Source organism: Cervus canadensis, chromosome 8 (assembly GCF_019320065.1).
Source record: "Cervus canadensis isolate Bull #8, Minnesota chromosome 8, ASM1932006v1, whole genome shotgun sequence".
Classification (NCBI taxonomy): Eukaryota; Metazoa; Chordata; class Mammalia; order Artiodactyla; family Cervidae; genus Cervus; species Cervus canadensis.
Genome location: NC_057393.1, coordinates 11,831,336 through 11,851,764, shown reverse-complemented (window position 1 = coordinate 11,851,764; position 20,429 = coordinate 11,831,336). Strand labels below are relative to the sequence as shown.

The 20,429-nt window shown below is 43.1% G+C and overlaps 1 protein-coding gene and 1 long non-coding RNA gene across 5 annotated transcripts in view; one reads left to right on the top strand and one right to left on the bottom strand.

Annotated features, from left to right (window-relative positions):
* Window positions 1-5,814: 5,814 nt before the first annotated feature.
* Window positions 5,815-9,176, bottom strand: LOC122446351. Its single transcript, XR_006270851.1, has 2 exons — window positions 9,045-9,176; window positions 5,815-6,214 (listed from the first exon to the last, which is right to left on the bottom strand). It is a non-coding gene; the product is annotated as an uncharacterized LOC122446351 (long non-coding RNA).
* Window positions 9,177-9,341: 165 nt separating this feature from the next.
* LOC122445883 (SEC23 interacting protein) overlaps window positions 9,342-20,429 on the top strand; it is a 38,256-nt gene continuing 27,168 nt past the window's right edge. For 3 of the 4 annotated variants that reach the window (XM_043475329.1, XM_043475328.1, XM_043475327.1), the window contains exons 1-4: window positions 9,342-9,577; window positions 14,283-14,815; window positions 17,021-17,243; window positions 18,344-18,537. In XM_043475329.1, the coding sequence (XP_043331264.1) occupies window positions 9,415-9,577; window positions 14,283-14,815; window positions 17,021-17,243; window positions 18,344-18,537 (1,113 nt within the window). In that variant the 5' untranslated portion in view covers window positions 9,342-9,414. Of the gene's footprint in view, window positions 9,578-11,345; window positions 11,616-14,282; window positions 14,816-17,020; window positions 17,244-18,343; window positions 18,538-20,429 lie in introns of those variants that run through there. The other variant, XM_043475330.1, reaches the window with a different exon arrangement.

The following is a 20,429-nucleotide window of genomic DNA, read 5'->3' as shown; positions in this document are numbered from 1 at the left end:
GCGCCAAATGCTAACCACTGGACCTCCAGGGAATTTCCAAGGATGAATTTCTAACCATCTCTATTTTCTGGGGAGTGAGGGAAACAAATAGGAAAGTTGGCACTTACCAACCCATTGCTCTACTGTCAGAGGATGTGGGTCAGAGTTCTATTGTTAAATGCAATCTGATCACTGTTTGTGTATTCAGTCTTCCAGATATATTATGCAAACCACACATGTAATTTAAAAGTTAAATTTTAAAAAGTAAAAAGAAACAAGCAACACTTTTTAAAAAAAATGAGCTGACTTTCTGAATACATTTAAAAGAATAAATAGTCCTTTCAATGGAGAGAAAAAGAACAGACATTGCTCTGGCACAGAGTGGTAACACTAATTTTAACAATATATTTAACCCAATATGGGTTTCCCTTGTGGCTCAGATGGTAGAGAATCTGCCTGCAATGTGGGAGACCTGGGTTTGATCCCCGGGTTGGGAACATCCCCTGGAGAAGGGAAAGGCTACCCACTCCATTATGGACTGTGTAGTCCATGGAGTCACAAAGAGTCAGACACGACTGAGCGACTTTCACCTTAACCTAACATATAAAAATATTGTAATCTGTACAAATAATCCATGTGAAGACTATTATCTTTTTATAACTAGTTCTTCAAAATCCAGAGTGTATTATATACTGATAGCACATCTCAATTCAAATAGCCACATTTCTAATGCTTAGTAACCACACGTGGGCACAGCTACAAGATCAGGAGAGCTATAAGCACAGGAGAAATTGGGGACTTCCTGGATTGAAAAAAAAACAATCAATGTGGTATTCAAACTCAAGGAGAATTTATTCAAAGGTGTTTTCAAGAATCAGTCCTTTAAGACTTCTCAGGTAAACTAAAGAATCTAGCTTCATAGCAAAGGTCAGATCAAGATTGTAGCTTGGTTTTAAATGACCTCAAGTTAACCATCATTGAAAGTCACTCAGTTGTGACCAACTCTTTGTGACCTCCATGGACTACACAGTCTGTAGAATTCTCCAGGCCAGAATACTGGAGTGGGTAGCCTTTCCCTTCTTCAGGGAATCTTCCCAACCCAGGGATCGAACCCAGGGCTCCCGCACTGTGGGCAGATTCTTTCCCAGCTGAGCCACAAGGGAAGCCCAAGAATACTGGAGTAGGTAAGCCTATCCCTTCTCCAGGGGATCTTTCCAACCCAGGAATTGAACTGGGGTCTCCTGCACTGCAGGCGGATTCTTTACCAACTGAGCTATCACGGAAGCCACAGTAACCACCGTTGGGGCTCAGAGAAAAAAAGAGCTCAGGTCAGACACGGAAGTTACTTTACTGGAAACAGCAAACCAGGGGCTGGCCAGAAAGAGTTTGTAACTGTTCAAGCCTGAAAGCAAGTCTCAGGCTTCAAACTCATACCAACAGGAAGTAAACTGCCAAAGCTGTATTGCCCCTAACGAGGATGTACTTCCCAATGTCACTTCACTTATGGCCTTGGATGACCACGGTCAAGGAGGAGCCCCCCAGAGGGCAAAGCCAGGGCCAGTAAGGACTGTGGATGGGGGGGTTATTTACACAAAACCAAACCAGAGACAGCCAGGACTAACCACAAATATTCTCCACTGTCAGGGCAGGGGTGTTTTCAGTTTTTGCCTAGAAGGACTCAGTCATTATGAAACAGGGATTACTGTGCTTTCCATTCCTCTTTGATTCCTAGCGGGAGTCTCCATTGCAGTTACCCTGTTCTTGCTGCACAACCATCTGTTGAGTGTCTTGTAGTCACAGCTCCTGAGGAACCACATCCAGAATCACTGGGAAAAGCTGAGCTGCCCAGAGATCCTGGATTTTAAGCTGAAGGCAGCTGGTTGCCACCCTTGGGGCACGAGTATGTTCCATTTGGGAAGAAGGCTTGGTAAATGGTGGCCAGAGGGATAGACTGCCATGGCAATTGTCATTTGCCCACCAAAACCTTCTTCCTCCATTGTTACAGAACTGTAGTCACCAGAATTTTGGCTACCCAAGTGTGGAGTGTATTTCTCAGCTCTTCTTGTACCCAAAGGGAGTGCCTTTTGTCAAAGTTTACACTAGTGGAATGTGACCAAAAGTGATGTGTGCTAACTTCTGTCTCACTTCTGTTAAGAAGGGACATTTGGACTCTGTGGCGGTCCAGTGGTTAAGACGCCGTGCTTTCACTGCAGGGGGCGTGGGTTGTATCCCCGTTGGGGAACTAAGATCCCACACACCTCACAGTGTGGCCAGAAAAACAACATGGGATACTTGGCTCTGAACTGGGCTCACCTCTTCTTATTGCCTTGGTGGGGCGGGCAGCTTCAAAAAACGCTATGTTGAAGACAAAAGCTGGTCACCAGTATGTACTCTTGTGTGAGAGAGAAAGGAACATTTGTTTGAACCATTTCATTTTTGGGTCTTTTGGTTTGGGAATATGCTTGAATTCCCCTGTACACCTGTGTTGGATATCCTGTTACTTGCAGCCCATATAGGAAGACTTAGCCTTATTCCTTTATTTTTGGTGGAGCCCTTCCATCATATTCTTAGAAAGTCTGCTTGAGAGGTAAATATTTTGGGAGCTGAATTTCTTTGCATCTGACTTGTTTTTATCCTTCCGGAATCTGTATGGATCTTTGTCTCCTGTGCTCCGATATGTGTTTTTTCAGCTATTGTGCTGAATACTGAACCACCCCCCACGCGCCCCCCCCCCCCTTTTTTAAGATTAAATTTTTTTTTTTTTTTTTTTACTTTTGGCTGTGCTGGGTCTTCCTTGCTTTGCACAGGCTTTCTGTAGTTGTGATGAGTGGGGGCTACTTATTGCAGCGCACAGGCTTTAGGGGCGTGGCCTTCGGTAGTTGCAGCACATGGGCTCATTAGTTGCAGTGTGATGGCTTAGCTGTTTCTCGGCTTGTGGAATCTTCCCAGACCAGAGATTGAACTCTGTCCCAGGTGGTGCTAGTGGTAAGCAATCTGCTTGCCAATGCAGGAGACACAAGAGACATGAGTTCAATCCCTGGGTCGAGATGATCCCCTGGAGAAGGAAATGACAACCCACTCCAGTATCCTTGCCTGGAGAATCCCTTGGACAGAGGAGCCTGGCGGGCTGCAGTCCATGGTGTTGCAATGAGCTGGAGACTACTGAGGAACAGAGCACTGCGGTGCCACCAGGGAAGTCCAGAGATTTTTTTTCTTAATGGATCATTTTTAAAGTCTTTCCTGGATTTATTACAGTATGGCTTCTGTTTTATGTTTTGGTGTTTTGGCCACGAGGCATGTGGGATCTCGGCTTCCTGACCAGAGATCGAACTGGCACCCCCTGCATTGGGATGCGAAGTCTGATCCACTGGACTGCCAGGGAGGTCCCACTAAACCCTTTTAATTTGGAAACTGTATCCTTCATTTCTGGATATAAACTTTGTTCTTGATGATTCCCTCCCCTGCATGTTCTGTCTTTTTTAGCAGAGCTCTTAAAATGCAAACACTGGTTTTTCTTGCCTGGTACTCTAATTTTCTCAGGTTTCTCGCCTAGCTTCCATCTGTTTGTCTTTTTGTTTTCCTTTTTGAGAAAATTTCTCGTATTTATTTTCCTTATACTCACTTTCCTGTTTGTTCCCTAAATATTTCTTTGCTTTCTTAAACAGCGCCCTGATCCTGTTTCTTGGTTGCAGATCCCTCTGAAGATATTACCGATAGATTTTTTAAAAGTGTGGGTTATTTCTTCTACATTACCATTTCCTGTTCCTTTTGTGGGTTATGTTTGGATCACTGTCTTTTCAGGTTAATGACTCTTCTCAATCATGTGGTATATATACTTAAAGTGTGGGGACTGCCTCCCACCGGTGCTTCTTCTGATCATACCTGTCAGCCTGAATTAATACCCAGCATGTCACCTTGTATAGAAAGTAACACAAACCCTCCTCCAAAAGAATGGCCATTTCTGACATCGACAGAGCATGAGGCTGTTTGCCCACTACCCCCAAATTCCAAATCAGTCACATGTGAGCTGATGCCTCCTACATCTCATTTTAAGCCCGGCCTTCTTTCCTCAGTTTTAGAGCCATCTATCTAATTGCTGGGTATCTCCATTTTTATGTTCCATTTTGTCCTCCTGTTGCTCTGGGTTCCCTGTATCAGAAATTAGCACACTTTCCCTCCGGTCACCTGTGCCTTGCCCTCCCTGTTTACCTGCCTTGCCAGGTGGATGTGAGTATGGAAGAGAGGGTTGCTGTTCCCTAGTGTGTGAACCGTCAGGACTCTGCTGGTCTGGCCATCCTTGTATCCCCCATGTCTGGCACAAGGGCAAGTTCGCATAATAGAATTTGCTGAATGAATGCCTGAAAAAAAAAGTATGGGGACTAAAAAGGTGTTTGGGAGCTCAGAGCAGGTAAATGGGTCTGGTGGTTATTTTTTGTCTAGATGAGTTTATTTTTATATGAATCAGTTCAGTCACTCAGTCACGTTCGACTCTTTGCAACACCAAGGACTACAGCATGCCAGGCTTCTCTGTCCATCACCAACTCCCAGAGCTTGCTCAAACTCATGTCCATTGAGTCGGTGATGCCATCCAACCATCTCATCCTCTGTTGTGCCCTTCTCCTCCTGCCTTCATTCTTTCCCAGCATTAGGGTCTTTTCTAATCAGTCAGTTCTTCACCTTAGGTGGCCAAAGTATTGGAGTTTCAGTTTCAGCATCCATCCTTCCAATGAATATTCAGAACTGATTTCCTTTTGGATTGACTGGTTTGATATCCTTGCAGTCCAAGGGGCTCTCAAGAGTCTTCTCCAATACCACAGTTCAAAATTATTAATTTGTATAAAAATATTTATATGAATATTTCATGGAAATAGGAATGTAGCAAGAGGTCTGGGTAGTAGGATAAAAAATTGTAAGTGGAGATTCGTAGGTGTTTCTCTATTTACACCTGGGATCAGGCTTTCCCAACATCGGGCTCAGCAGCGGCCCGTCTCTGCTGCCGGTGTGCAGACCCACCCCGGGCACACTTGGCGTTGCCCACAGGGCGGCAGGCGCGGCAGCTCTGATTGCAGGAGGTGCGTTTGCAGGAGCAAATACTAAGAGTACCAGAGGCTCACGAGCACTCAGGGTTCATTTTGAGCTGAGTTGAGGCTAGATGTCCAAGTCAGTGGCCAAGAAGAGACATTTGGGCTAGTGGCAGGGGAATTCTGGGCTAGCTGACTGTGAGCTAAATTATGGGGTGATCTGCCTGGCCTTCCCAGGTGGCTCAGTGGTAAAGAACCTGCTTGCCAATGCCAGAGACGCAGGTTTGATCCCTGTGTCTGGAAGATCCTCTGGAGGAGGAAATGGCAACCCACTCCAGTATTCTTGCCTGGGAAATTCCATGGACAGAAGAGCCTGGCGGGCTACAGTCCATGGCATTGCAAAGAGCTGGATGTGACTAAGCAAGTGAGCCCAGCACATGCTGCCTGGGCTGTCTTACTGGGGAGCCCTGATTTAATTATCTCTAGATGTTTCTTCACACGACCCCAAGAAGAGTCTTCTGATTTCCTGCTGAGAGGTTGAAGACCTGGCAGCTACTGTTTTGGGAGCTAAGTGGAAAATTGGGCTGGGATTGTGGAAGAGAGTGTTTTATTACCCAGTATGTACATATTTGCTCAATCTTCCTCCTGTCTTGGGCTTCCCTGGTGTCTCAGACAGTACAGAATCTGCCTGCAATGCAGGAGACCCAGGTTTGATCCCTGGGTGGGGAAAATCCCTTGGAGAAGGGAATGGCAGTCAACTCCAATATTCTTGCCTGGGAAATCCATGGACAGAGGAGCCTGACGGACTACAGTCTAGGGTTGTGGAAGTGTTTTATTACTTAGTATGTACATAGTTGCTTAATCTTCCTTCTGTTTTACCCTGTCCAGAAGGAAAACTCAGTCTTTTTTAAGGGGGATTGTCAGTAGTCTAGTTACTGAGAGCAGGGGGAGGGGATCTGTTTAAAAAGTTTTCTCCAATTCTCCTAATTCCAGGACCTCTGTTTTCCACTGGACTGCCACTTCCAGAGGTGCCCGAGGTTATCAGGTCCTAAACTTTTTGGTGATCCTACGGTGCAAATAATGTTGCCTTTGAGCTCTCCCCATTATTGGTTTGCTAAATCATCTACTACTTGCCCTTTCTTTTTTTTGGTGCCTTTCAAAATCTTGTTGTTGTCAAATCTTCCCACGTTCTCCTCATCCGTATGGGTGTATGCCTAAAAAAACAAACAACAACAACAACAACAAATCAAACAAACCCGTTTGTGCTTTCAACTGAGTTTTAGGAAGAAAATGAAGATCCAGCAGCTCAGTCTGACATCTTTGCCCAGAAATCACTCCTATTTCTGTTCATTCCGACTGCAATTGCTCTACTTTGAATCACCATCATTGCTCAGCTGGTCACTGCAGCAGGCTGCCAACTGTTCTTTCTACTCTCAGGCTTGCTCTTTCCTTATCTATTTTATTACACTGAAGTCAGAGTGAACTTTCTGCAGAACAAATATTATTTCTCCACCCGCCTTTAAACCTTTCTTTCAGTCCCTTTTGTTCTTAACTTGTAAGGACCGTGTATCAGCTGGCCTTGATCTACTTTTCATTCTTATCTCCCGGCTTTCTCCCACTTGCTCACTGGGCTCCAGCCTGCTGTAACTCAGGTTTCTTTTATTACACTCAAATACGGCATCTTAAGGCATCCCTACATACTGTAATTTTATCTGTTAATTGTCTCTTACCACATCCTCCAACCCCTCTCCTCCAGCTTTTCTGGTTAACTTCTACTCATTCACTTTCAGGTGTCAACTTAAATATGTTTCCTTCAGGAAAGCCTTTCATGTGGCTCCAGACAAGGTGAGCCCTTTGTTGATGGTCTGATTGTTCTAAATACTTGCTATCCCTCCCCTAGAAAGGTTACAACTCCCTCTCCTGATGGTGTCAATATTCCACATAAGACACTTTTGGAAATTTTACAGTATCACTTTCATCACACCTTATTGTTATTGTGTTTAGTGTCTGTCTTCTTGACCAGACTGTAAGCTGCAAGAAGGAAACGTCCTGTGTCTATCTTATGTACCATGGTATCCCCAGTGTTTAGTATACCGCCTTGACCACCTACAGTAATGGCAAAGACCCCTTGACCAAACTCTGCCATGGCTACTAACAGCTTAAGGCCATGTCCCCAGGATGAACCCTGTCCCCCCGCCCCCTTTTTTTCCTGTCCCCCTTAAAATGCCTGCATGATGAAGTTCAACAATGCAGGGAGAATTGACAGTTCCTACCCAAACCAGGTGGTAGGCATGTAGGCCCCTGAACCTCCTTTAAGTAGTTACTTTAGAAAGTCCCAACTATAAATCTTCTTTCTGCCCCTTTGAGATATAAATCTTTTGTCACCCAGAACGGTATTCTCAAGGACTTGACAGCTCCTCCCAGCCTGGTGCGTGCCAGCATGCATGCTACATCACTTAGTCGTGTCTGACTCTTTGCGACCCTATGGACTGTAGCCCGCCAGGTTCCTCTGTCCATGGGATTCTCCAGGCAAGAATACTGGAGTGGGTTGCCATGCCCTCCTCCAGGGAATCTTTCTCATCCAGGGATCGAACCCAGGTCTCTTACGTCTCTTGCATTGGCAGATGGGTTCTTTACCATTAGTGCCACCTGGGAAGCCTGGTGGGCACCCTGCTTTAACTTGTACCACTGCCTATCATGAAGATATGGAAAGTTAATTCCTCCTCCATATAAATGCCAATTAACAAACCTGGGTGGCCTAGTCACATGTACCAACCACCCACGGCACCCTTCAGTGCTTTCCTTTTTTTTTTTTGACAGTAAGCATACTAGTTATTAAATTAAGTAATAAACAGGTAATATGTTAAAAAGCAGACATTACTTTCCCCACAAAGGTCCATCTAGTCAAAGCTATGGTTTTTCCAGTAGTCATGTATGGATGTGAGAGTTAGACCATAAAGAAACCTGAGTGCCAAAGAATTGATGCTTTTGAACTGCGGTGTTGGAGAAGACTCTTGAGAGTCCTTTGGACTGCAAGGAGATCCAAGTCAATCCTAAAGGAAATTAGTCCTAAAAATATTCATTTGAAGGACTGATGCTGAAGCTCCAATATTTTGGCCACCTGTTTTGAAGAAATGACCCATTGGGTAAGACCCTGATGCTGGGAAGGATTGAAGGTAGGAGGAGAAGGGGAGGGCAGAGAATGAGATGGTTGGATGGCATCACCGACTCGATGGACATAAGTTTGAGCAAGGTCTGGGAGTTGGTAATGGACAGGGAAGCCTGGCGTGCTGCAGTGCATGGGGTTGCAAAGAGTTGGATATGACTGAGCGACTGAACTGGTAACAGCTGAGGGACATGATAGTTCCATTATTTCATAGCTTTCTTTGGGGTTTCTCCTATCGCTTTCTCCCACCTTCCAAGTTATGTTATTTTTTTCTTTCATAATCTAACTATATGAACGATAATAATATCCAAATTATCCACAGTGTATTTTAAGATTAAACTAGTCAGATTATTGTAGACAGGTAAAGAGGTGGACACGACTTAGCCACTAAACCTTCACCAACGCTATAGAAAGCTGTTAAAAAGTCACATACCCAAACATCAATTCCCTCTTTTCGCTTTTTGGCTTAAAAATCTTCAAAAGTTTTACCATTTCTTTTTTTTTTTTCCCCCTTCTGGTGAAAACAAAGAACCATTCAAAATTTATTCTCCAACAGACAGAAGCAGCAGGTAAAAACTACAGGGGTTTCTCCGCAGATCGTGCATTCACGAGACATTATTAGCTAACAAATGAGAAATCCTCTGGTGTATTTTCTGTAACAGTATCCACTAAGTTTTACCATTTCAATTTCTGGACCAATGACAAGAATTCAGTTCAGTGCATAAAGTGGATGGGTAAGATGCGGTATTTGGTCAGAGCGGGTGAGTTGGTCTATACCTTGGCTACAAATGGCCCACACATCTCTAGTCCTCCATCGGTCAGCTGCTAGCAATCTGTTACCTACACCTGTGGGCTTTCGCAGTTCCTCAAAATCTTACCTAGTTAAACGCTCCCGTGGGTACTTTATGGAAGCACACAGCGCCCCCCGCAACCCGAGACTTGCAGTGTCGATTCGTACTTGGATTCACGAACAGCAGCACCCCACCTCCCACGCTCCAGCTGCCTCTTCGGCCCCGCCCGGGCAGTGGCCGAAGGTGTCACGTGCTTGGACCCGGGCGCGAAGCCGGTGCCGCCATGTTACTTTCTGGCGGCCCCGTTGGAGAAGGCAAAGGGAAGCTGAGCGGCCGCCCGGAGTTCCGGTCCTTGTGCGCAGGTGCGGAAGTGTGTTGGCCCCGACTGCGCTCAGTTTCCGGCCGGTGGTTCCGCACCGGCCACCCGTAGACGTGTAACGGACGGTGGACCGCAGCCATGGCCGAGAGGAAACCTAACGGCGGCGGCGGCACCGCTTCGGCCTCCTCGTCGGGCACTAACTTACTTTTCTCCTCCTCGGCCACGGAGTTCAGCTTCAACGTGCCCTTTATCCCAGTCACCCAAGCCGCCGCTGCCTCGGCCTCCCTGCTCTTGCCCGGAGGTAGTAAGGAGATGGAGATCCGGTTGGGCAAATGTGGGCGGGGGCCGTGAGGTGAAGGGTCGGACAGGAGGTTGTTCCTTTGCCTGGATCCGACCCTCTGCGACCTTGTCAGGGCAGTTAGTGGCCAGATTTGAGTAGCTTGGGGTCTTGGGGGCGGGGGCCAAGCTCTTCGTCGAAGGGACTGTTCAAGTGCTGGCCACTCCTGCAGTGGCATTCCTCACGTTTTTGTTGAACATCTACTGGTCAGCCAGGCGCTTGCAGGGAAGGTAAAATAAATTAGTGCCCCCTCTCCTTGGATACAGTAAACTATCTTCGGATACGCTCGTAATACTTGCAAAGCAGAGGTATAGAACACAGTCATCTTTCAAGGCCTTGCCTCATTTTCTTTTTTTTTTTTTTTTTCATTTTCTGTTAGAAGCTCTTGCTTGTTTTCTTAGGTACCCACTCCTATGTGCACCTTAACACTTTGTACATATCTTTATTAGTGTCTACGGAGCTTGCGTTTTCATGATTATGCGGCATAATTTTCATGATTATGCTGGTGTTTAGGAGCCCCGAGTGTATTCCAACCCTAGCCCTGGCAATAACTTGCTGTGTGACCTCAGGCATGTTACTTCACCTCTCTGTGCTTCTTTTTCCATACATGTGCAGCCTCCCAGGGCTGTCAGGAGAATTGAATTGATTTTTGTGAAGCGCTGAATATAGCATCTGGCACATCATGTTGCATAAACGTTTGTAAAGTAAGCGTGTCTGCCTGTTTATTTGGACTATGAGTTATATGAAGTTTGCAGCTATGACTTATTTACCTTTTTATTTCTAGAATCTTGTTTAGTGCCCAGCACAGAGCTCCTCGGGAAATTGTGAATATTTTTCTCTTGAATAATTTATTCTTATTTGGAGGACCAAGGAAAGTTTCATGGAGAGGTGAAAAGGGGCGAACCCGAGCAGTACCTGATGGCTCTTCCATGGTGTCATGTTTCTTCTTGGTGCTTACCACCTGACATGTCCACATCTTTGTTTATCTTGTCCCACTAGCACAGTGAGCTCCGTGAGAGCAGGAGCTTATGCCTAGAACACTGCCTGGTATGCCGTAGGCAGATTTTTTTCTCTAGAAACTTGTTGAATGAGTGAAAAGGTGGAAGTTAGGAATATGTCTCGTTTTGATAGTGTGGCTGAAAAGTTCCACCTTGCCATTTTTGGTGGAGAACCAGCATGGCTGGAGCAGAATGCTTTTGGAGGTTGCAGGAATAAATAAGGTTGTACATGGGGTTCTCTTATCATCCTCTGCTTCACAAATGTTTGGTTCATGCCCATGTTCCTTTAAAATATTTTGTTTGTGCCTGTCACTGTTAATAAATGGTAAACATCTTCCTTGTCTGGAGAAGGCAGTGGCACCCCACTCCAGTACTCTTGCCTGGAAAATCTCATGGACGGAGGATCCTGGTAGGCTGCAGTCCATGGGGTCACTCAGAGTTGGACATGACTGAGCGACTTCACTTTCACTTTTCACTTTCATGCATTGGAGAAGGAAATGGCAACCCACTCCAGTGTTCTTGCCTGGAGAATCCCAGGGACAGCGGAGCCTGGTGGGCTGCAGTCCATGGGGTCGCACAGAGTCGGACATGACTGAAGTGACTTAGCAGCAGCAGCAGCAGCAGCATCTTCCTTGTCAAGTACAGGGTAACTTACCTGTCTTGAAAGCTATTGTTTCTTGGAGATGGTTTGTTTTGTAGTAAGAAAATTAATAAGTTTTAGAACTGAAATTCTTTAACAAAAGTTTTTCTGTCTTTAAAAAAAAGAGTTGATGATTGGAAGTCCATTCAGTGAATTTCCAGAGACCAAAGGAGAACCTGTGGCATTGGAAGCAGCGATGAATCAATGTCCGTTAAAGAGGCATAGAGGAAGTTTCATTCACTCAGTGAACCTGGATCGAGCAGCTTGTTTGTCAGGCCCTGTTCCAGGTGTCAGAGAGACAGAGAGGAGCAGATAGCACTGTCCTCAGTGACTGCACGGTTTTACAGACACTGTACCCAGCTGTGTAAGTAGTTGTGGTCCAGGTTTGTGATGGCTGGAAAGAGGGATTGATAGGCTGGCCGACCAGGGAGCGGACATCCCTTAGACCTTCAGAACTTTACAGAGGAGGTGATTCTTAAGCTGAGTGTTGAAGGATACATAGAAATTAGGAAGTCTGGGGAGACAGGCGTATGGAAAAGTCTGGAGGTGTGAGAGAAACCTGCAGATTTGGTGGGATTTCGAGGTAGGTGCTCACATTCTCTCTCTCTCCCCTCTAACTCTTTCCCTTTTGGCCAGTCCCCCCGCTCCACCCCCCCCAGGTCCATGTGACTAGAGTGAATACAGGGGAGTGGCTCAAGTGGTTAGTGGGGGAACCAGGTCACGAAGGGCCTCATACAGCACATTGAGGAGTTCATAGTACATCCTGTGTGGTGTGCAGGTGCTCTTGAAGGGTTCTAAACAGGGCTGTGACATTAGAGATGTGTTTCAGAAAGACTGTAGTTTTCTGAGATTGCACCAGAGGAGTAAAGCTGACTATAGCAGAAGTGTCTAGTCTGGACGCCACTGTGATTCAGGCAGGAGTGAGTGGCACTCTGGCTCTGGTCAGCCATGTGGGGTGTGAAGAGCAGGAAACAGAAGTAAGAGATTTTTACACCATCAAATTGTTGGGACTTAGTGACTCACTGAGGGCCAGACTTTCCAATGTGCAGGCTCTTTATCTGTTCAGTTTCAGCTCCAAGAGACAGCTCCACCTGGCATACAATAGATACTGTGTACTTCTTTAATTGAAGATCTAAATGATTAAATGGAAGAGAGGGAGGCATCTCAAGAGAGGAGGTTTCTGGTTTTCCTGTCTGGATGGATGTTGGTAGACGTTTGCTGAGGTGGTGAGATTGTAAAAGGAGTACATGAAGGGGGACAGTTAAGATGACAGTCTAGGCTTACTAAACTTGAGATGTATGTGTCTGAACCTGCCACAAGTACTGAGGAAGCAGTTGGAAAATAGATTTTGGGACACATCGATCAGTCTCAGTCTGGGACAGAGTTGGGAGTGTCACAAGTATACAGGCGCTTATTAAAGATACGGGTCTTAATGCCAAAGGTGTCCACATGTAATTAGAAAGTGCCCCTGAGGTGAGACTGGCAGCTTGATGAGATCAGTATTTTGTTTGTAAATGATGCTAATCAGAGGAAAGTTTCTTGTATCAGATTGATCCCAAGTTGCTTTAAAAGATGAAGGATACCACAGAAGTTTTCCCCCTGCTTTCAGATGTTGAGAGATGAGCTGAAGTCTGAGTCCAGGTGAGGTTCATGGGAATGGAGAGAGAGGATAGGAACTGGAAATGTATCAGAGAAGTAGAATGATAAAAGCAGACAGGGGGCCTTGCTCAGGAAGTGATATTTTAATTACGAAGAAACAGTTCAGAGGGGTATTTTGAATAGTGGAGTATCTCAGTTAAATTGATATGTGAAATATAACTGGGAGCAGCCTAACAGCTGAAGGCCACATTCAGCAGTAGAGGTCAGGAAGGAGCTCAGAGCTTGAAAGGTCACACTTCGGCAGGTTTCAAGGACAGGGACCACAGCCTGCCTGTGTGTTGGGAAGGGGTCCACTGTTCTCATCTGCTCTGTGTCCCCAGTGGTGGGAGATTAGAGAGATTTGAAGATAAGGGGTTGAGATGGGAGAAAGAAAAGATTAAGAAGAGAAAGGTGATGTTCCAAGCTAAGGACTCATAAGAGTTTCTAAGGAACACTAGACAACTTTTTAGGCCGTATAGAAGGAAAATATTATTTTACAACTTGGTAGCGAAAGAGAGAATAAAATAATATAGTTTGGTGCCAAAATACCCACAGCGAAGATCAAGTTTGGCAAAGGGAAGTGAGGAGACCTTCCCTTTGTTAGAAATGACTTCTTTTTGGTGATTGTCATTCTCTAATGACGAGTTACCTGGTTGTGATACTGTGTGGTTTTAGGGATGGTAATGAATGGTTGACCTACTTTGCCTCGGGAATGCCAGCGCCTCATGTTCACTTGTATAATGAGTGCTTTGTAGGTGAGCGCCCTGACACACCTCTTCTTGTCAACAGAGTTAATGTCTGTACTTTAGTTTCTTGTCGTTGCTGTATAAATAAAGTTCTGTGTATTTGGGTAGCGGAATAATGTTTGAATTGTTTCTTACTGGAAAAAAAAAATCATTCAAAACAACATCTAAAACTAGTAGGTACAAATTTTGCTTGCATTTTTTGAAAAATTCTCCTATGTACAAATATGGGCTTCCCTGGTGGCTCAGATGGTAAAGAATCTGCAGGAATGCAGGAAACCAGGGTTATATACAAATGTGTCTACATAATTTATACATATCTACCAAATAGTATGTAACTATTTATATTTATTTTAAAAGTATGGAAAGGTATGTATCAACATAATAACAGCATTAACAGTGATTGTCTCTAGGAGGTGAGCTTATGAATGAATTTCAAGGTTTCCCTCCTCTTGTTGTTTCTTACTGGTATTTTGTAGTTTTTCATTTCAAAGAGAAAAGAAAAACAAATTTTTCATTATTGTCTTTAGGGCAGAAGTTTAAGTTTGAACAACAAAATAAGAGGTATAATTGCTAGACCTGCCATATAGAATCTTATCCACAGAGTAACAGCATCCCTTTAAAATGTGTGCCCTCCTGTTCCCTTGCAGAGGATTCCACCGATGTGGGTGAGGAGGACAGCTTCCTTGGGCAGACTTCTGCTCACACATCTACCCCACAGACATTTAGTTACTTCTCTCAGGTATCAAGCAGTAGTGATCCTTTTGGGAATATTGGACAGTCCCCGTTAACAACTGCAGCAGCATCAGCTGGACAATCAGGCTACTCCAAGCCCCCAACGGCTCTGCCTTTTACAACTGGATCCCAAGATGTGTCGAATGCATTTTCATCATCCATTTCGAAGGCGCAATATGGTGCTCCACCTGCTTCACAAATGGGAATAAATCCTTACCTGCCTTCTCAGCCCAGTAACCTCCCTCCTTCGAATTTTGGGAGCCCACCACAAGGAACACCCCAACATGGATACAATCCGTATCGCCACACGGCTGTGAGCAGCAGGGCTAATCCTTACATTGCACCACCGCAGCTGCAGCAGTGCCAGACACCAGCCCATCCCTCCCATCCTCCGCCCTCCGCGCCCCCCGTTCAGATGTACCAGGTGCCTCCAGGATCTTTGCCGCCGGTATGAAGACATGCTTCTATATCTGTATAAATTTGATATATATAATTTTAAAATTATATTCACTGTGATTCTAATCCCTGTCTCATTTTTACCTGTGCTTTGATGACAAATTATTTTCAGAGGGTTGTTTTTTTTTTTTTTTTTGGTAAGCCAAATGTTTTGAAGTAAACAATCTTTTCAAAGTAGCTCATTGAATGGTTCATGTTTTAGGTTATATTTCTATTTATGGAAGTAATAATTGATTTTAATGCATTAACTGTATGCCAGTATTACCAGATTTAATATAAGATACCAGTAACAAATGTTGTCTGGAGATGTGTGAGAGTCGACGAAACTATTATCAGTTTCTCTTTTTTAAATTACACTGTTCAATCAAAATGCTCAATTACTGGGACTAAAATTGATTACTCCAGTAATTTATTTACATTTATAAAGTTTGGATCTAGACAGACTACCTCAGACGAATGATGGAATAACTTTTGCCTTGGGTAAATTTTATGAAATTCCTTTATGCTCCCCCTACCCTCCCAATTATTCAGCTGACTTCCAGAGGGAAGTGAACTGAATCAGAAAGAGGGAAATGATTGGAAGGAAGAATTAAGAACCCAGTGTGGCAGGGATAATGGTATTGTAGTCAGTGGTGATAGAGAATAGCCTTCATTTTACCATCTAATCTTAATCATACCAGTACACAAACTCTTGGTAATGGTGGATTTCAGCAGATTGGTAGCATGTAATGTAAGTTAGTATACTTGTTTGCTGATGAAATTTTGAAGAGTTTTGATTTAAAATTTTTTAAATGATAATTTTAAGTAAACCGTTGCAAAAATTAAAAAAAAAAAATAGGACAAAGAACACGCCCAGTACTCTAACCCAGATTCCCTGTCATGAACATTTGTTCTGTCCTTCGTGAACATGCACACTGACACGTTTTGGCGCATTCTCTCCTCCCCCGTTCCTTTCTCACCCTGTATATGTGCAGTTTTGGGGGGAAACACTTGATGATCAGTTACATACATTATAGGGCTTCCCTGGTGGCTCAGCTGGGGAAGAATCCACCTGCAATGCAGGAGACCTGGGTTTGATCCCTGGGTTGGGAAGATCCCCTGGAGAAGGGAACAGCTACCCACTCCAGTATTCTGGCCTGTAGAATTCTGTGGATTGTGTAGTCCATTGGGTCGCAAAGAGTTGGATACAACTGAGAGACTTTCACTTTCACTTATATACATTATGATTCTTTACTGCTAGATACTTTAGTGTGTATTAGTATTTCCTAAGAATAAGAATATTATTTTGCTTGACTGCAGTAATCAACCTCAGTAAATTTAACATTGATGGAATATTTTGAAATCATTTTTAATAAAATTAAAAAAATAATTGTATTCTGCTTTTAAAAGTATTTTTACTGCATAAAATTTGAGAAATGACTAATAGCCAAATGAGTAAAAATTGCCACAAGAAAATCTTGTTTTTAGTTATTATGTCTTTCTTATCTTTTTTCTAGATAAACATAGTTTTTCCTTGACAAGCATTATATATGTTTTTTATGTCAACATATTTTAGAGGTTAAGATTTTTTTCTGAAACATTTTTAATCTTTGTAGAGAATTCCAGTATATGAGTAAAAGATGATCTGTTTAATCAGGTTTCTGGTAGGTCTTTAGATTGTATCCAATGATTGTCTGTTATAAATAATCTTTCAGTATATGTCCTTGTGGGTACATTTTTATAGTTACGTCTTTAGGATGAATTTGTAGAAATGGAATAGCTACGTCAGGGAATGTGCATTATTTTTTATTTTTTTTTGGCCGTGCCTCATGGCTTGTGGGATCTTACTTCCCGGACCAGGGATGACCCCAGACCCTTAGCAGTGAAAGCAGCAAGTCCTAACCGCTGGACTGCCACAGAATTCTCAAGGATTATGCGTGTCTTAAAGATGAAGTAAATGACAGGAGGTATACTGCTGGATTGATTTCTATAAAGGTAGTTTACTTTGCCATCAGTGTGAGAAAGCCCTGTTTACTTCCCAGCTGGCATGGGGTTTTGTTAAGATTTTTTTAAAAATTTAATTGCTCTGGAGCTTAGTTATTAAATAGCTGTCTAGAGAAATATTAAGGATAATTATTACTAATGTCAGTTTGGGTCTGCAGCATACACAGAATTGTTCCTTGGACTGACTGATGGTCCTGTCTTTTGTCCCCTCCAGAGCCCTCCTTCGGCGCAGGCAGGGTTGCCCCCTCCAATCCAGCAGCAGGCACCTGCCAGACCTGTGGGGCCCCCTGTGCAAGTACCACCTCCTTTTCTGCTTCAAAACCAGTATGAACCTGTCCAGCCCCACTGGTTTTACTGCAAGGAGATAGAATACAAACAACTGTGGATGCCTTTCAGTGTTTTTGACTCTTTGAATCTTGAAGAAATCTATAATTCAGGTAAGTGTGGGTCCTGCATCATTTGTATCTGATTTGAGGAAGAGTGGAATGAAGAGTAAGTATCTATGGCCTCCTTTTTATGAATGTCACTTTCTTTAATCCCGTAGACCTCACCAGCCTCTGTACCTTAAGGTGATGATACTTTCAATAATACACTTGTATTATTAAGTTCTGGGTTATTTGAGTAAGGTATTTGAAGACATGTTTTAATAATTTTTTGTGTATTTTAAATCCAAGAAATAAAGTAGTTCATATAATCCAGGTGTCAGTTTTCTTATTTCCTTTATTTGTTTGTAGCTAGAGGGCAATGTGGGAGACCTGGGTTCAGTCCCTGGGTTGGGAAGCTCCCCTGGAGAAGGGAAAGGCTACCTACTCCAGTATTTTTGGCCTGGAGAATTCCATGGACTCTATAGTCCATGGGGTCACAAAGAGTTGGTTGTGACTGAGCGACTTTAACTTTCACTTCATAGGGCATTTATAAAGCATTTTCTATGGAACTCTTGTTCCTTCAGATAAGAGTTTTAAAAATGCTATAACTACATCTCTCTCTCTTTTTTTTTCTGTAGCAAGAACATCCATCTCTTGAGGCAGTGCACAGGAATAGGTTAAGACTCTGAGAAGTTTTCACTATAGAAATAGGTTTTTTTGTTTATCCTGAAGATAGTTCATCTTAGGACTGAAAAATCACCTATTTTTTAGAAGTATGTTCATGGAGCATTTGCTGCTTTGGTATATAGAGAAAAAGCCTACCAGTTACTGGAATTATTTCATGATGCTGTTATATTTTACTCTGGTTATGTCTTCTCCACTTAAAAGAAAGAGTCATCATTTTGAGCATCACATATTAATTTTATTTATTTCTTTTTTTTCCCCCATTTATTTTTATTAGTTGGAGGCTAATTACTTTACAATATTGTAGTGGTTTTTGCCATATATTGATATGAATCAGCCATGGACATATTAATTTTAAAATTCTGTTTTTGAATAGAAATGAGCTTCGTTCTTTGTCTTTAATGTTAGACGAGTCACCACATTCATTATTTATTACTTTTAAATCTACCTTGTAACTGTTCAATTAAAATGTGGACTTCGTTCTCCAGTCCAGCCAGACCCTGAGAACGTGGTCCTTGGCACTGATGGAGGGCGCTACGATGTCTACCTCTATGACCGGATGCGGAAAGCCGTGTACTGGGAAGAAGAGCCAGCCGAAGTGAGACGCTGTACTTGGTTCTACAAAGGCGACACAGACAGCAGATTTATTCCCTATACAGAGGAGTTCAGTGAAAAGCTAGAGGTACGTGGGCTTTATTCTTTTATGCCTTTCTTTAAAACACATAGACTCTTTATACATTGGAGCCTCATGTATCACCTCTCACAGTGGAGCAGACTTCATTTACAGGACACCTCATCTTGATCCTGTTCACAAAGAAGACTACATTTTAACTAGTGTCATCATTTTTTTAGTGTCATCTTTTTTGAAGTGCATTTAATTGTGGTCTTAGTGTCTGAAGATAGAATGTTTTTCAGGGGAACATTACAGATCTAATATAATAAGATATTGTATCAAATCTTGAAAAGAACTTAGGCTGCTGGGATCTGCTGCTACTAATACATGCCAAGTGTATGGATGTTTTTAAAATTAATATTCAGTTAAAGGGCTTATGAAAATAAACATAAGAATAGGAATAGATGTTGTCAGACTTTTTAACCATCTTAAAACTGGCGGTTAATGTTGCTTTACATAATAGTGTTAATTGTTAAAATTTTCTTAATAATTGAGTATTTAAATATTTGAAATATGTTAAATTAATTCATCTGCATACATGGGCATGATAAAGGACAGAAATGAAAAAGACCTAACAGAAGCAGAAGAGATTATGAAGAGGTGGTAGGAACATACAGAAGAACTATACAAGAAAATTCTTAATGACCTGGATAATCACTATGGTGTGTTTACTCACCTAGAGCCAGACATTCTGTAGTGTGAAGTCAAGTGGGCTTCAGGTAGCATTAGAAGTATAATTGACAGGCAGTGAACTATACATATTTATGATATGTATTTGATTCAGAAAGTTTGGGCATATCCACACACCTGTGAAACCACCACCACAAACAAGTTAGTAAACCTGTCTGTTGTCCCTTTTTGCCTTTTCATACTGTTCATGGGGATCTCCTGGCAGGAGTACTGGAATGCGTTGCTGTTCCCTCCTCCGGTGGACCATGTTTTGTCAGAATTCTTCACTCTGACTCATCTGTCTTGGGTGACCCTGCATGGCATGCCTCACTGAGTTATGCAAGCCCCTTTGCCGGAACAGGGCTGTGATCTGTGAAGGGGGTCCTTTAAGAAGAGGTGGCAAGAATACACAGAAGAACTGTACAGTAAAGGTCTAATGACCTGGATAACCATGATGGTGTGGTCACTAACCTAGAGCTGGACATCCTGGAGTGTGAAGTCAAGTGGGCCTTATGAAGCATTACTATGAACAAGGCTAGTGGAGGTGATGGAATTTCAGCTGAGTTATTTCAAATCCTAAAAGGTAATGCTGTTTAAGTGCTGTACCAAATATGTTAGCAAATTTGGAAAACTGAACAGTGACCACAGGACTGGAAAATATCACTCCAATCCCAAAGAAGGGCAATGCCAAACAATGTTCAAACTGTCATACAGTTGCTCTCATTTCACATGCTAGTAAGGTTGTGCTCAAAATCCTTCAAGCTAGGCTTCAGTAGTAGGTGAACCGAGAACTTCCAGATGTACAGGCTGGATTTAGAAAAGGCAGAGGAACCAGAGATCAAATTGCCAACATTTGTTGGATCATGGAGAAAGCAAGGGAATTCTAGAAAAACATCCGCTTCTGCTTTGTCGACTCAGCTAAAGCCTTTGACTATGTGGATCACAGCAAACTGGAAAATTTTAAAGACATGAGAAAACCAGACCACCTACCTGTCTCCTAAGAAACCTGTATTTGGGTCAAGAAGCAATAGTTAGAACCAGATATAGAACAGTGGACTGGTTCAGAATTGGGAAAGGAGTACAACAAGGCTGTAGATTGTCTCCCTGCTCACTTAACTTATATTACAGAGTACATTATGCACAATGCCGGGCTGGATGAAGCACAAACTGGAATCAAGATTGCTGGGAGAAACATCAACAATCTCGGATGTGCAGATGATACCACTTTAATA